Source organism: Neodiprion fabricii, chromosome 2 (genome assembly GCF_021155785.1).
Source record: "Neodiprion fabricii isolate iyNeoFabr1 chromosome 2, iyNeoFabr1.1, whole genome shotgun sequence".
Classification (NCBI taxonomy): Eukaryota; Metazoa; Arthropoda; class Insecta; order Hymenoptera; family Diprionidae; genus Neodiprion; species Neodiprion fabricii.
Window position 1 is genome coordinate 36,887,365 of NC_060240.1, and position 16,731 is coordinate 36,904,095.

The 16,731-nt window shown below is 39.7% G+C and overlaps 1 protein-coding gene and 1 long non-coding RNA gene across 5 annotated transcripts in view; one reads left to right on the forward strand and one right to left on the reverse strand.

Annotated features, from left to right (window-relative positions):
• The window catches only part of LOC124176594 (neo-calmodulin-like), a 100,442-nt gene that overhangs the window by 43,121 nt on the left and 40,590 nt on the right, over positions 1–16,731 (reverse strand). For 2 of the 4 annotated variants that reach the window (XM_046558089.1, XM_046558091.1), the window contains one exon: positions 4,200–5,055. The exons of 1 other annotated variant lie outside the window; for it this stretch is intronic. In XM_046558089.1, coding sequence (XP_046414045.1) covers positions 4,200–4,286 — 87 coding nt within the window. In that variant the 5' untranslated portion in view covers positions 4,287–5,055. Of the gene's footprint in view, positions 1–4,199; positions 5,056–16,731 lie in introns of those variants that run through there. One more of the 4 variants, XM_046558090.1, reaches the window with a different exon arrangement.
• Positions 1–16,731, forward strand: part of LOC124176597 — a 70,366-nt gene that overhangs the window by 8,441 nt on the left and 45,194 nt on the right. The window lies entirely within an intron of this gene.

The following is a 16,731-nucleotide window of genomic DNA, read 5'->3' on the forward strand; positions in this document are numbered from 1 at the left end:
TCAAAAGTATTAATCATTTAGAGTTATTGAAGAAAAACTTTTCAACTTGTGTCTTTGGGCTCTAATTAATAATATACTGATCGCTAAAGAGTTCTTTTAATCAAGTATTACAGCATGAACGCGGAAGGGCAAGAATTTTATTTTTTCCTCCTTTTTCTCAACAAGTTTTCTAATGTTTGCGTAACGAGCCTAGACTCGATTCTGCACTTCTTACATTGTTCGAAGAGTTGCCGTAGTATTGAAATGTTGATGTTATTGACAAGCAGAAGTATTCGTTGTCGTATTTTTTTTTTCTCTTTTTTTTTGTTTTGTTTCAATTCCATTAGTTTTTGTCAAATATCGAATTCTGTCCTTCATCATCTATTTCAAAGGCTTCTTTATCTCGCTTTTAATTTCTTTTTTCTCCTCTCGACGCCACCTTTCACTACGTCCCGAAAACTCATTTACATTCTAATACGCCTGTAGTGCAGCTCTAGCGGAGAAACGTGCTTTGCCGTAAAACGTCCGGATTGGTGTGGCTTAAAAATTAGAAAAATTTTGCCAAGAGAGAAAATAACCTTTTCACGTGGTGAAACTGTAACGAATATAACATATAGATACACTTGTACTGCGAAATTACTCATTTCACCGCGATATTATTTTCTCATAACCGAATCAATCTCGTTTATAATTAAACCCTCTTTCCAATAAATTTTATACTTCTACAGCTTGCAGTGACGTCAAGTCCCTTAACGAGAAATTAAACCCAGGTTAAAACGCGATTTCACTTGTACCGATGAAGAAAGAAAACGAAGATAAATGAAATAATTTAAAAAGCAAAAAAGGAAAAAAAAACATGCGAACAAGAAAATTGAGAACCGCTCTCGTCTATTTCACTGAGATTGAATTCCATCTTAATACAGCTTCAATTCCTATTTAACCACGTGGTTGTGGCGCAAGTAAATAGAAACAATTTTATTAATATACATAAAAGGACTCGAAAACTTTTCTAATCACGAATGTTCCTCGAGAGTTTCGAAGCCAGGTAGCTGTTTCCTCTACCACCGTCCACGCGCCCCTTGAAAGCTCTGATAATAAGGGCACGGCGAGTCAATTAAAGAAATTTTATAATGACCACGCGATAAAAATCTTCGGTATAGACATAAAGAGCGCGGGGTTTGGCGAAAGAATTCCCGCAGTATTTACGTGATCTACTTTGGAATCTATTCAAGACTGAATCGAACCTGCATATATATATAAACAAGGAGCGTTTGAAACGGTGCAGAACGTCACCGCTGAGGGAATCCTCGCATCGAGTCTTATCGTACCTGCCGTTTTCACTAGTACGTACACAGCTAGATTCTGCACACGATAAATCCTTCCGACGACCTTGCTGATACCGGGGACATCAGGGATGCATTACAATCGGGACTTGGAATTCAGAAGGCGAAAAGGCGGTCATATGGTGATAGCGGTATAAGCTGTGATGATGTTTTTTTTCTCAGAATATTTAAGGGAAGCGTCCAGTACTTGTACAGTTTGGCTCGACGTGACTGTTTTTTATTCGATGTCATTAAATATTGGTAATAAACAGTCGAGTTAAGAACTGTCTGGATATTTGAGTTTGAATACGTCGATAACGATTTGTCGTGTTCTTGACAGTTGGCAGCCCTGAAAAACGATGCAACACATATTTCAATTAATTATAAATCTGGAAGAATATGTATCGCAAAAACTTTTAAAATTTCTCTATTGAAAAATAACGGACTTGGCAATTCACCGGACGCTTCCTTCACAAGAAATTGAATAGCAGTATTTTTTTTATTGTAACACACGTTTCGTCTTCGTCGTAAATCCGAATTACAGCGTCTATGAACCAATAATTATATTCGATTGTTCTCAGTCAGATAATAATTACTATTAACCTATTTCACTGGTATCTAAGTTATTTTGTACATGTAATTTAAAATTTCGGAAAATAATAAATTCGCAAAGTTTGCTACCGATGGAATATTGCCAACCAAGAAAAAAGTTATTTTGGGATTTTAATATCAATTTATGGAAAAACCTGATTGGCTGTAGGCGTAATTTTGTCCAATCTGTATATAACAATAATATAACAATAATAATGATGAAAAAGTAGTATCGTGACATCTGTGTGACAGCGAGAATGATAGAGATCTGAGTATACGTGTCTAGTCGAGTAACTGTGCAGTTAACAATTTTCACGGTTAACATGATTACGGATTTGACGTGACGTTCAATATCGCTCTTCAGCGTGATGAAATTTAATTCCTCGGCTGAAATAGAATGGATTTTCATTCTCTTCTGCTCTTTTCTCGCTTTGCTTCATTTTTTTTTTTTTTTCTTTCTTTATTCAGTTTTTTTTTCATCTTCGTGATCGATCATATCGCTCATGAATTAATTGAATTTTGCATCTCTGATCATCACGTGTATTGAGTGGTATACGATATACACGTATAGGATGGAACGATGAGTGGAGTCATAATTGAATTTTGATGAGGTTAAATATGTAAAAATCAAGTGCGGATTTTCGCGAGATTAAAATGAGTATATTGTAAATTCCTGGATATTATTATATACTTGAGAGGAATGAGGAAATTGTATGTAATAAGTGGATTAAATTCGAGTTGTGAACGAATTAAATTCTCCAGTACCATGTATAATATATATATAGAGGGAGCTCGGTGCACCAAACTTGCGCTTATTATTATTTAAAGTTTGTCTACAAAGTTTAATTGAACGTATTTATCAGGACGGGGGCGGCGCGCTTTAGAATATTACCGATAAGGACATCTCATCGTCTTTCCTCCTTAACGTCCTACACCGTTGTATCGAAAAACCGGAAATTATGCAGTCTCAGGTTACGGCGGATCCTAACTACTCGCTTTTCAATTCACTATCGACAAGACGTTCGACTTGACCCCGAGAAAAGGATAAATAAATAAATAAATAATGCCTTTCAGACCGGAAAGCTATCCAAATTCAGTGAGTACCTGACTGGGAAAAATAATTCGCCGAAATTTGATACTTCGTTAAATCTCCAATGTTACTCGCTGGAAAGAAAAAGGTTAACAATATCTAACGTAAAATTATTTCAGCTTCTCAAATTCTGTCACATACAAGATTTGAATAATGGAATAACTGTTTTAAGAAAAATTCTTCAAAAAAAAAATATTGTCAAACAATTCATTGACGTTTAAATTTTAGACTCGTATGGGTCGAGTTTTTGGTAATCTAAAAATTCCAACATTTGGTACGATGTCGGGTTTTCATTCCATTCGACCGGGCAGCTAGCGGTAATTAAACATCGCGGCTCGTGTTTTCCCAACGCCTCGGGGTTTCATCGAGTATGTAGTTTTCCTCGTGTATCTCTCTACGGGCAAACCTTGCGAGGTTTAAAACTTCGCAATAACTAACAACCTCGAGCTTCGGTACAGCCGACAAGCATTGTTCTGCACGGTTTCATTTCACCCAAAGCGAATCAGCAGTTCTCGCAGTTTTGATTGAACCCGGAAAATTTAAACCCTGAATAAAACTATGCATTCTCCGCGAAATCTCGATGGATGGAAAAACAGAAAAAAAATATATTGAAGAAGGGATTAGAAATCCTAAGATTCGTTATTAATTACCAGATATGTTAAAAGCGAGCTGAAAATTTATGCGAAACATCCCACGCTGCAGTCTAGAGTAAACTGAACTGTGTAAATCGCTTTTAACCTGTCCGCCTCTTCTCACGTTTCTCAGTCTTCGAGTTCGCAAGTAAAGTAGGAATAATATCACAGTAAAAATTTCCTCAATATTCTAAACTTAGATGGGATTTTAAAACTTTTGTACGACTTCTTTGTTTTCTGGTTATTTTATAATACACCTTCAGAGTGACATTTTTCTGCTGGACTATTTTACCGCTTCACCTTGGGTTAGTTTTCACCCCAAACGTTTTCAATTTTGCTCCCTAATCACAGCTTTATAGAAACTTGTTACGGAAATTGAACCATTGGTAGGAGAGAAAAAAAATGTACGATTCTTTCCTCTTGCATGGGTAAAAATTGTTCAAAATTTACATCGAGGGAAGAATGAGGGTTCGATGTCAGTTTGGATGAAAAGAGCGAACAGTTGAGTGGGGAAATTTGTTTGGGAATTTGTTTACTTGTCTGTTTTTATCCAGACAATGACGATTGATGCGTCCTTATCTTTACCTTGCTTCTGTTCCTCGGAGCGAAGTCCTCTTTGCTTGCCTTCCGTCTTTTGTCCTTCAAGATCATACGAGCCGCAGCGAACGCCATCTTTTACGTCTATTTCACTTCCGGTCAGTTCTACCAATATATATCACTAAAAATTCCGTTTTTTGTTATATCGGTGTTGTTTTATCGAATTACTATTGAACCGGTATTGCTGTGTTTTACTTGATTTTATTACACTGTCAATCGTTATCTTTACTTTTATCGCTCAAACGGTGCGTGATATTATTATTATTCAACGTCACACATTCCTATGTGCGATGTAATTCGGCTCCTCGCGCCTTGCGACGTGCAGCTTATACCGAACTCAACACTACTTTGATTTATAATTAGGAAAACACAGCCATATTGACCTCGGAGGGTTGACTAGGTTCACGTTGAATTTTTTATTTTCTTCTTCTTTGGGGAGTTATCGAATTGACATACGCGCTTTGAAATTCGGAACAGAAGTGAAACTCTTTGAATTTATCCTTCGGCTTTACTGTGAGGATTAATTTATACTTTTGTTAATATACTTTAGTTGATATTTGATTTTTGATTTATTCTTTGACTTATTGCTTGGTTAAAAATGAGAACATACGTTTTTCAACAATAACTATACATGTATTATTATAAATTATCTCTATATCTCTATTTCCCTTTTTACCTTTATTCACTCCATTCAAACACCATAACGTGAACATACAAGCTGATGGTATTTTATTTTCAATTTGTTGTTATCTTCATAACCGTTATACTTGACTGTATTTGAGTCTCGGCTGCATCTTCGCTGGGCTGCGAGGTAATTGACAGCTAGAGATATATGGCCATGGATCTACAAGAAAAATGCATTCTCACAGTTTACCAAAAACACCATCGTACACAACGGTTTTAAAATGCGTTTTGCAACAGTGTTTCCATCGACAACGGCGAATAAATCGCTCTTCAAATTCACGTTCTACCTGTACCGGAAAAAATTTACCCATCTTTTCTTCCACGTACCTCAAACCATAATCCCGCCGTTATATATCACATACGTGATATGGCGAGATGAAAGTAATACGATAAGGATGAAGAGGATCGTGATCGTAACGTGCCAAGATTGCCGAATCAGCTCGGGTAATGAGGTTGTATTAAAAACGATCGACGAGACTTTGATAGATCTATATAAAATGCTGCAGCCTTGCACGACGGAAATTACAAACGACGTTAGGCGCTGTTTAGCCAGCGCGTAGCCTCGTTTTTTCGCACCATTCAGTCGTTGCGTATAACGATTACAATTAATATTCAGAGTGTCGCGAATAAAGGATACTGAGAAGAGACGCGATAATAATTGGATCGGGTTCGTTCAATTTAGGAGTTTCTCAGGGGCAATTTGATCATCGCAATCAGTCGATTGGTTCGCATTTATTGGCAAGATCTTCGTTTCCCAGATTTACATTAGATTATTGCGGCGAAAACTGGGACGCGAAAGGATTGAATCCCAGGGGCTCGGTTTTAATGAAATAAAAATTTCATCACCCAACTTTGCCTGATCTGCGACGTTACATGAATATTCAATGCACTCAGCGAGGTATTTACACCTCAGAAGGGTGAATCGCTGGAGGAACTGGAGCGTCTCGAGGGAATTACTTAATAAACCTGTTTTATTTTTATTAAATCTGGACTGTGCTTTTGCCACGTGCGCTAATCGCGCAGCGTAAGTTTCCGCTTCAAAACAAGGCTCGAATTTCGTCATCCTTGGTATCAAAACCTTCGAAAAAATCCCTTATACGGACCGGGCAATCGGCTCTCTGAAACGGCAGGAATTAGCAAATATGAGAGACACCGGAGGTCTTGGTGTACAGAGACATTATCAACCGCCTCAGATATCGCGGGCTTAGTTTCTATCCAATTGGCATTATGTGTCCTCAGCCCAGTGTAAACGTTACAAGTTCAATTAGATACTCTCGAGCGTTACTCGGGCGGGTATTTAAATAAATCTCCATAGAGAAACGTTTGACGACAGGAAACGATTGCGGCACGCGATTCGCGGATATAATAGTAATATATTCATTGCACGCGCTCGGAGCTTCGATTGCTGCAGACGGTTCGATCAGAAGAAGGGTGAAAACAACAAGTCCATGAACATGAATCAGATCGGTTCCTTCATCCGCTTCGTATTCGTGAGAGCCGTCATAAATCAGTTAACTTAATCGAGAGACTCAAGCTGCGTTCCTCGTTCCTCGAATATTATACTTTACACTATTGCACCAGAATGAATTGCGTCGATTTAAAGCTATTTATGGTACTGACAAGCCCGTCACATTTCCTGGCGAATTCATAAACTCTGCACAAATCTTTCATGGCCTCCAGGGGTCGCATGGAACTTGGAAGGGCGACTCGAGCTCGGGCGTAATTGCGCTCTGACGACGAATCCAGGGATCACCGGTGGATCCCTCTTGTCCCCCTTTTAACGAGAGAAATAAAACGGTGGGGGGCCATGGATGGGGCGAGAATAAGGCAAGAGCGAAATTTTTGGAAACAAAAAGGAGTTTCAATTGAGGTACACAGTTTTCTTCTTCACGCGCCCGCACCTATTGAGCTCCTCGATCTCACCGTCCGGATTTATCACGTCGCATTTGCTCAGCCTTCGATAAGCACATCCGACGTAACTGGGACACCCTCGGGAACTAGACTTTCCTACTCCGTCGACGATCCGGAACGCGAGACGCGGCTGCTCGTTCGATTATAGTTTACGAAGATGCGTTGGGGCTGCGGTACGTAAGAGCAAGAGAGGGGAGGTCGGCAGAGTCGAATTGAAGAGGAGATTCGAAAAGGCTGCAAGTGCTAATTTTTAGTTTTTTTTTTTTTCTCCTAATTTTGGCACTTACAGCCTACTTTAATTCGTCTCTTCGATTCTTTTGAATGTTATTCAAAATCGTTTGAATCGGTACGGCATCGAAAAGATCGTGCGAACTGGAAAATGTATTGATTGTTCTTTTTTCCCAGCTGCAGCGTCGACTCTCGGATAATTACCTTGCATTATTTTTTGAAATGAAATTACAATCGTTGGGTATGCGGTTGTGAAATTGGGGGAAAAATTAGGAATGAGAATTTAAGGACGTGCAGTGTAGACACAGGTAAATGCAGAGCTTGCATAGATATGCGAGAAGATTGCGTTATTACGACGACAAGAAGAACTAGTTCGCATCCACTTCTCGCCGTACTAACGAGGACTTCAACAGCTTGTCTAATTCAATTCTGCACCGGAAAAGACACAGGTACCGTGCACACCTTGACGCCTCGTATTGACGTTGAGAAACTAGGCCGTATAGTACATTCTCACGACTGTCAGTCATCAGTCACGGATGTTTGTCTGCGGCGTACATCCTGGTGCGAAAAGAAGAAGAAGAACAAGAAGAAGAAAGAAAAAAAATGATTCCAAGTTGAGCACGGGAAATACGTCAATAATTTTCGGATTGATTGCTGCGGGGAAAGAGCAGAAACGAGTCGAAAAACGCAGCTTCAAGCCGAAGCTCCGGATAAATCAAGCCGGCCGAAACAATTACTATTCTTGAAGAAAATTTTGTATACCGTAGAGTAAAAACCGATGGGGGCAGGGTTCAAATTCCAATTTTTTTGGTGGTGAAAAACTTGAAGTAAATAAATCTAGCTTTGACGAAACATCAAAGTAAGTGCGAAAATGAGAATATTTAAAAATCTGAAACATGGAAATTCTGAATGATCGAAAGATTTTCAGTTCTGTGAATATTTGGCTTGGTGAAATTTCATCACTTCGATCTTTCTTTGTTTGAAATTTTGATATTTTTACTTTCGGAATCCTGGTTATTCTGATTTTCGGTTCTTTTGAATTTTTACACCCACTCGTTGAGTAAGCTACGCTGCGTGAGTATATTTTCGTTTTCGGAATTTTACTCTAGCGAAACTTTATTTTTCGCAATTTTACTCCATCGTAAATTGAATTTTCGGAATCTTGCATTTCGAAACTTTGAGCCGTTGGGTTTCCGACCATTCGAAACTTTGTTGTTTCGTAAACGTTCGATTTCTTTACTTCAAGTTTCGCCACCAAATAATTCGGAATTAGGCTCTTTCGGAACTTTTCAAATTCGGAACTTCAACCCTGCCCCAACCGATGCTATACGCGAGGTGTAACGGTAATTAATGTTACGCTTGCTGCAGTATCCGGCGTAGCAAACTTGCACTGTTAGACGATATAGGATATTTCTTTTGTTGGGCGGTAAAATATTCCCGTATACCTACATATAAATATAACATAATACGAGGTGGGTACATAAATATAATAATGTTCCTCTACTCTGCGGTGCAATTATAAAGTAAGTTTCCCCGAGTTAACGAACCTGCAACCAGCATTATATGTATATTTATTCGACGGAAATCACAAGACGGAATTATTCCGCAAAACCCGAGCATCTTCAAATTTCTGCAGGTTTTTACGACTGCATGCATCTTCAATCTCGCGATCAGTTTCACGGATGAAACACATGGGCGAAATTTCCCGGTTTAATAACCGCAGCTTTCTCGCTTCAGAATTAATTGAACAAATCGCGCCCGGCACTTATACTCTAATTTTCATCTCTCTCGACAGAATAAAATACCGAGATACATCCCTCAATTTATACAGTTACGGACACAGTATCACGCAGCGTTTATTCCGCGTCGTGTCTGGACCGTGCGGATTAGTTTAGTTCGATCTACATTCAAATTTGAAGGGAAATAAATTGGTGTTCCTGCGGCATTTTTATCCGTCCAAAAGGAGCGAGGGACATAATCCGAAGGCATTCCCTAAAAATTCTCCTCTAAATGATCCGCAATGTGGGTCGTGGTAGGCCAAGACTAGACCCGCCGGCGCAATATTTCAGGATATTTTTTGGTCCATTCTTCTCTCTCTCTCTCTCTTTCTCTATATATATATATATATATATATATATATATATATATATATATATGTGTGTATATATATGTGTGTATATATATATATATATATATATATATGTATATCTATCTCTCGGTTGTTCTATAAAAAATGAAACCGAGCATGATAAAATTTTCCTTCCATCCAAATCAATTTGTGTCTCTGTAGTTCTTTTTCTTTCCACGAATCGCGCTGTTTCACTTTATAACTTTGTAGCTGCTGTATATTGCAGACATGAGGCTTCATACATTTCATGCATGTTACAAATTTATCCAAACAAATGATAAGAGAAACTAACGCGACTTTTCATTCGTTTTTCGTTTCACGTTTCATCCTCTACTTGTCTCTTCCGTTTATCTCGCTATTCCAACGCGCACGGCGACCGCTTTTCCCCTTTTCGCTGTCACTGTTTTTCGTCTCTGTCTCTCGATTCTCTCGTGAGCATGGCGTCCCTTGATTCGAGGGCGAAGAAGCGATACATCGGGAGCTAGGAGGAAAAGAAAAGGTGTCGCGATACCTAATTCCGACTAAAGGTACTCCATCCAGTCATTGATGTTCGCTGATAAAACCGACGAAGCAATTATTTCGTAGATCAGTCTTTCAACTTTGAGCTGCAAACTTTTCCGCAGTCTGTATCACCCGTGTTTTGACTGGAGCACTTATCTCGCCATTTTTTCACGTGTAAGACGCCACGTTATACTGCACTGACTTTTGCAAAGCTCTCGATGTAACTTACAACGATTTAATTTACAAAGTAATTACGTCGACCCCTCTCATCCCCCCTGCTACGTTTAATTTAAGCCCACCGTAACTCCTGGTCGCAATTACCACAGCCGTAGAGGGTCGAGCAGAAAAATTAGATGAAGTTTCGCGAGATCTTGCCTTGCTTTCTAAGGAAGATTCTTTAGTGGGGAAATTGTCCAGATTTATCATTGCATATTCTTACTTTATCAAGGTACGTCGCAGCGTTGAGACGGTTGACGATTTTATTCGTGAGATAAGGAGGAGAATGAATTTATCGGCTCGACTACCCTTGCATGCAGAGCCTAAAGTACAATACGCCTCTTTGTGTCGCTGTGAGAAAGTTCAACTTCACTTCACAGAAAGTTGAAATTGCCGATTCCTTATATATTTAGGATTAGCATTTATATTGCGCTATTTGAATACCTGTTAGGCGGGGCTGTCACCGCTAACTTGATGAATATTTCGCGAACCCATCGCGCGTTTCTTTTTCTACCTATTTCGCTCTATTTTCTTTTTACCCACAATCGCTCTCACGCCGCGGATGTACGCAATATTATTAAATTTTCAATACGTTGTAGAAATTTTTCATTTTCCGCACACGAGACAGCGATTCTCGGTCATTCCGACTGATTTTATTATTCAGTATATTCACTCTCGCTTTAAATTTGTGTAAAAATTTCAGAGTCCGCAGGCTTGTCCGACATTCCGTACGATTATTTTCGGGCTAAGCAACACAAAAAGGTCGCAACTGCTGAAGGGTGATTTTACCTTCGGATTATTTCTCCCCGACGAAATCCCTCGAGCGGAAACGCTGTAACACGGCTCCTAGCATTATCCTCTCACCTGCAAAGCGATGTTCCTGTAACCTTACGCCCAGCTTCGCGTATATGCTCTCGCCTACGCACTTATTAATACTCGTATTTGTATCCTCGAGTAAAGCGATACGGTGCAGGATACGGGGGTGTGATACACTCGAGGCTTGAAGCCGGCAGAGTTCACCCGCGATGAAAAATAAATGCGAACCCTTGGATGTGCGGTGGTGAAACACATCCCCTCGAGTAATACGATTAAAATACGATTTTAGAGGTCGACTCGCATGACGTTTTCTATAATTCAACTAATTCATCGGCGCATTGAACGATCCGTTTCGTCCGGCCAGATAAATTGCGTTTTGCATTATTAAAGAAATAGAAGAATTGGTCGTGGAGAGTCACACACAGTTGTCAAACATTTATATTAATTAATTATATTTTAAGTAATTCGAGGCTTCGACAAGGTATTTTTTGCAGGCATTCCGCCTCCGATTAATAAGTACGTGTATTTTTTCTTCTCCGGGTTACGGTTAGTCGAATTTTATACACGAGATCGATATCCGGGAATTCGAAGGCCTCGATTCTCAATGAAATCGGATCGGATCGTATTTATGCCGAATTTCGGATTGCCCTAATCCAGCGATCGCCATCCGCTTATCCGCCGAAACGGCGGTCGGAAAATCCTTTTTTCTCAAAGACAAATGTCCGCCTGATTACCTGAGCGTGCTTTTATTCCCCACCGGGCAATAAAACTTTGATCAAAAATTTTCACTTCTACCTTTTTTTTATCAGGGCTTTTCACCTCCGCATCCCGATACCGATCACTGCCTCGTATAAACGAAACCGAGTTGAAAATTTGACGCGACGTCATATCTTTAAGGCGTATGTTTCACTCGGTCGGGAAATAAAGAAGTTTCATAAAAATAAAACACGATCGAAGCGAGGGTATAAAGTATTCCAACCGGGAAACGTGTTGTATAATTTTATTACAGGTATCAATGAAACGTTCGCATGACGATGTGCCCGTGACGACAGTGTAAATATTTTTTCGTCCAGCGTGTATAACCGTTATACCAGCCATGCTGAATAATACTTGGCAATTACCGATCCTAATCTTTATTTCGCCCAGGGCGCAAGGGCTGCGCACGTCATGGAGTATAATCTATTTAATGCGGCAACGTAACACGAATTTCTCTTTTCTTCTTTCTCTCTCTCCTCCTTCTCTCTTTTCCCCGTATAATCGTGCAGCGCTAAGCGTCGCAATTCCGCATGCGATTTCATCGATCGTTTCTACAATGCAAAAGCATCCTTAAGCGCCCCGAAAACATCTCAAATTAAACGTTACCATTTATCCCGTCTGTGGTCCAGTTTTTGCGCACATGCATTCGAGTCTCGCTCTGATTCCCCCGCCTATTTATGCGGGCCGACCAAATCCCCACTTCGACTACTTCGATATCCCGCAAAAAGGGAATTCCGAGTTCGCTTTGTGCTCGGATGTATACAGCAGATACTTGCGTATCTTGCCGAAAAAGAAGACACGGTATAAAAGCCTCCCGTTGCTCGACTATTGTGCGAAACGCATCAGCCCAAATCTTGAGTACCGGTCGATGTAATAACTGCGATAAGAGATAAGAGCCGTTCAAAGTCCTGTGGACTGTTATTGTTAGTTCAGAACTCGACGCGGGTTTATCGAAAAATAGTAATTACTCTGAAGAACTGCACCTTGATGAGGGTGAATCGATTGTTTTTGCAACTGAAAAACTGGTTTCCCAATTTAACTAGATAAAGAAGTCTAGTCGAAGACATTTGGAATCATCTTTTCGAAACGACATTTGTGTTTGCAAACTTTGCAGTTGGAGAATTTTTTCAAATTTACGCCGATCTATTTTCGCTATAAATTCTCAAGTGACTAAATTTACCCCGGGTTTTGTTCGATCGATGAAAGTCGTGGAGAAATAATATTTCGATTGAATTTCGTTGTTCGGTGTGCCTGTCTAGACTCTATAAAGATTTGTGGTTGAAGAAAAAAAGCAGTTGAGCAAGTAAGTGGGTAATATTGCTACTCAGTGATTTCAGGAGAATTCTCCGTTACGTGAAAGGGTGAAATCACGGTTTTGTCTCACAAAAGTCTGACCGCAGAAACAAAGGAAGTGAGTTGTTTCACGTACCGAAAGGAAGTCTGAAAACAACGAGTCCTCTCTTTAGATGGGTTTTGGGTGGGATACTTGATCTCGGAAATCCACCTTTACAGCCAATAACGGATAAAACATGTTTATATTTACGTCCAGGTACCGGAACATAAACTATGTATCGTTGGAGCCCTTAAAAGACGGAATCTCGATGATCCATATAACTGAGCGTGATTATTAACGAAATGACTTTTAATATAGTAGATTATAGTGCATCGTTTGATCGCCGATGGAGGATTTTTATGGCTATGTAATCGCCTGATTGAAATAATGGAGAAGACGAAAACAATTCTTATAGTTCGAAAAAGGCAATGTCAAATATCTTGGAACTGTGTCCACATCTTTTAAAAATTTTGTGACGTTCTTCAGCCGAGGTTTTAAACCGTGAAGACGCGTTGTCAAGGTGTATTCGATGTGTTTCGAGAAAAGCCTTATGACCCAGCAGCTTTGTCTGATCCAAGGCAGGTATCTTCGCATAACTATTTCAGGAGAGCGTTGAAGCAGTGAGAAGTATAACTTTATGTTATTGCAAGCCTAACTGTTTTGGGTCACGCAAATAGAGGATAACACTTTCTCTCCCCGTATATTCTGTAGCAGCTAGAGAGTTTTCCCATTATACATTTATGTAGGATCGTCGCGTTGGACGGCGACACCTTCCAGATTTAGCTAACTGTAAACGAGACGGAGACAAATTTGCCGAGGTGTGAAAATGCGCGCAATTTCTCGACGACGCGTTGAGGTTCAATAGATTTTTCTTTCCCATTTTAGTACAATTCTGAGTAATTATACTTTATCCAAAAAGAAAGAATACATAGAAATTCGAGTCGTTGAGAAATCTCAAACCTGAATACCCGATTTTCTACAAATATTCGTGAACATTTTTGTTTTGTATTTCCTAATCGATATAAACGATCCAGTAAAAATATTCCGAAATTAAAGTAACGGAAATCACGTCTTTGTTAAATTTTCTATCGGCTTCCAATGCAACTGTGCTGATTGTGAAGATAAAAAATTCCTTTATTTTTAGACACTCTGTCTTGAAAGTTCCAAATGACGTTGTACTTAGAATAATTCTACAGATTTATTTCTAACAGAATTACAACTTTTCGAAACCCTGGACAGAACTCGGCATAGAGAGTGTACTATATACAGGTATACGATCACTCGGAAATTTTGTTCTCCAATTAAACCTGTTCTGCAGAAAATAATTGATGCACAGCTTGCGTCAGATCTATAAAATTTCATTATTACGAAAGTTTCAAGTATTCCGTGAGGACCAAAGTATTCAAAGTAATGCTAATTTATTATGAATTACAGTAATTACGTTTCGTACATATTTCAAATGGGAGAAAAATTCGTCCCGAATTATGTCTGCAGCAAGGGCAAATATAAGATCCGTCGGGTGAAATAATACCAGCTGCAGAGTAATGTCGAAAAGAGAAAGGACCGAGAAAGGTGCGGCAAAGAAAAAGAAAAAAAATTATAACCTAAAGTTTTCAAGAAGCAATCGAACTTCAAAGCGTGTAACGCGTAAGTTTCCAAAGTCCGCAGTGCCGCCCCGAGCTTTTTACAGTGTGGATATAACACACGTATTATACAGGTATATAACCCGGCGTAAAATATTTTACATCCGTACGCGCTCTGCACTTTTAAAACTCCGCCCATCATTCGTGAGACTGAAATATGCCGACTACTCTTGACTTTCGAGTTGATCATTAATCCACTCGAAGAGCTGCAGCCTTTCTGCCGCTCCTCGATCAACCGATGGAAAAGTTTCACCGCCCAGTTTCCTCCTCCTCCTCCTTTTCGCGATCAGATGTGAAATTTCTTCATAGTGTGAAAATCGATTGTCTACACGACTGTAAGTCCGATAATTGAACACGATAATTGAATAATACTTTTCTCACGTAGCTCGAATTTCAGCAATCATTTTCGCAACGATTTACGCGTATTCATTTTTCGCTACCTGAAAAGGTTCGTTCTATTCTTCTGTGAATTTTTCCCCCATCCAACTCGAAAACCGATAAAACTATACCTAATCACACGGGTTTTCTCATCGGTTCTTCAGAAATTTTTAACGAGGTGAAAATGTTGATGAAATAAGGGATAAAAAATTGGCACAATTTGCATGGCATATTTTTCATACTGTTCGACCGAAGTGTCATTCACGTTTTCGCGAATCAATTAGCGAGAATATAAACTGGGCCTCGTGAGCGCACTTGAAACTAACGACCTTTGCCGGTCGTTTTCCGGTACTGGTTAACAGCATTTACGTGTCTACAAGGCGTTCCCACCGAAGTCGCTTAATTTCGGTGAAAAATGAATGAAACGACCTTAAGGTGGTGCAGAAGTAAAATGCAATGCGGTAAGTTGGACATCATGAATATAATTTACTGATATTTCTCTTGGTCAATAATTCGGAAACTGTATTTTTTCTACTTTTTTTAAATGCAAATTCGACGAGAACCGCTGCTGCGAAAATTAAAACATTTCGCAAAATTTTAAATCGATTGAGGAAATATGTTGCAGTTTTCAATACTGCAACATTTACTGTATACAAAACTTGAGAAATAAAAAGAAAATGAATTTAATATTCGTACAGAATTGAGTCTCGACGAAAAGCGGCGCATACCTAAAACCCTTTGCAATCACGCGACCCTCTCGATTCGCTCTCCAAGCGCCGGTATTTTTTTCCCATTTCTCCCTCTTTTGAAATGTCATTATCGCGATGTCGATGCTACTTTATACTACTGACGAGGCTCTTCAACGCGAGGCCTTTTACTGCAGTAAAAAAGCGTAGCAAAGCCGAGAATCATTGGAGTATCGTTCATAGATAAATATTGAACCCTCCGTCGTTTTCTTTTCATCTCGTTATGAATGCGTAAAAAAAATTATATGGGTTTTATTTTCTCCGCACCTCATTAATTCACCCACAAATTTTACGGACAGCGGTTTCGTGAGGTAGTAAATGACACGTCGATTTGCTCATCAAGAATTCGTCTAACGAAACACAATCCGTAACCCGATATATCGGAAATTGAATTTTGAATAGGATCAAGCGCCGGAATAGCCGGGAAAAAATGATAAAAATAATACATACTGATATTGCTTATTTTATCGTAGGATTAATATCAATTCCGTTCAATTAGTCTTCACCGTTGCGATTGATTGTTGAAATTGCAATTTTCCTGAGATTGCGGTTTAGCAGTAATGAAAATAATTTGATGAAAAAACAAGGGCTCCACGGTTATGATTATTTCGAGATAAACGGCAAGAGCACTTTCCGAATTTAATAAAACGCGAATGGAAATCTTGGAAAAATGGCAAAGCGGCGGGGGATCGGATTAAAAAAATAACTCGCGAATGCAGATACCCACCCACTTCGGTTCGAAAATCCTGCTTCTTCCAACCGGTCCCTGTCCCCGTCTTTGTTGCTCCCGCGGGACGTAGTATAGGAGAGTATTGATCACACCCACGCTCCGACCCGCCCACCCAACCTCCACCCTGGGACTCTCCGTTCCTCCCCCGTCTTCCCTCTTCCCGGCTGGACCAGCCCGCGATCCCCCCGGGTTTCAAGAAGCGGGTCCCCGTCCTGGGAAGAGCCAATTTTTCGCAATCGTATTTATAATTTCGGACGAGCAGGAGTTGGTAAAAATTCGTCGAATCCCCAGGCGCAAAAAAAAGTTTCGCGTATATTTTCAAAATTTCTTTTTCACTTCGATTTATCCTCCTCCGGTTACGTATACGCGAATTTGCAAATTTCCCACGTCACGTACGTTTGCGAGCGTTTTTCCCCTTGGCGGATTTACCGAGGATTATTCGCAATATGT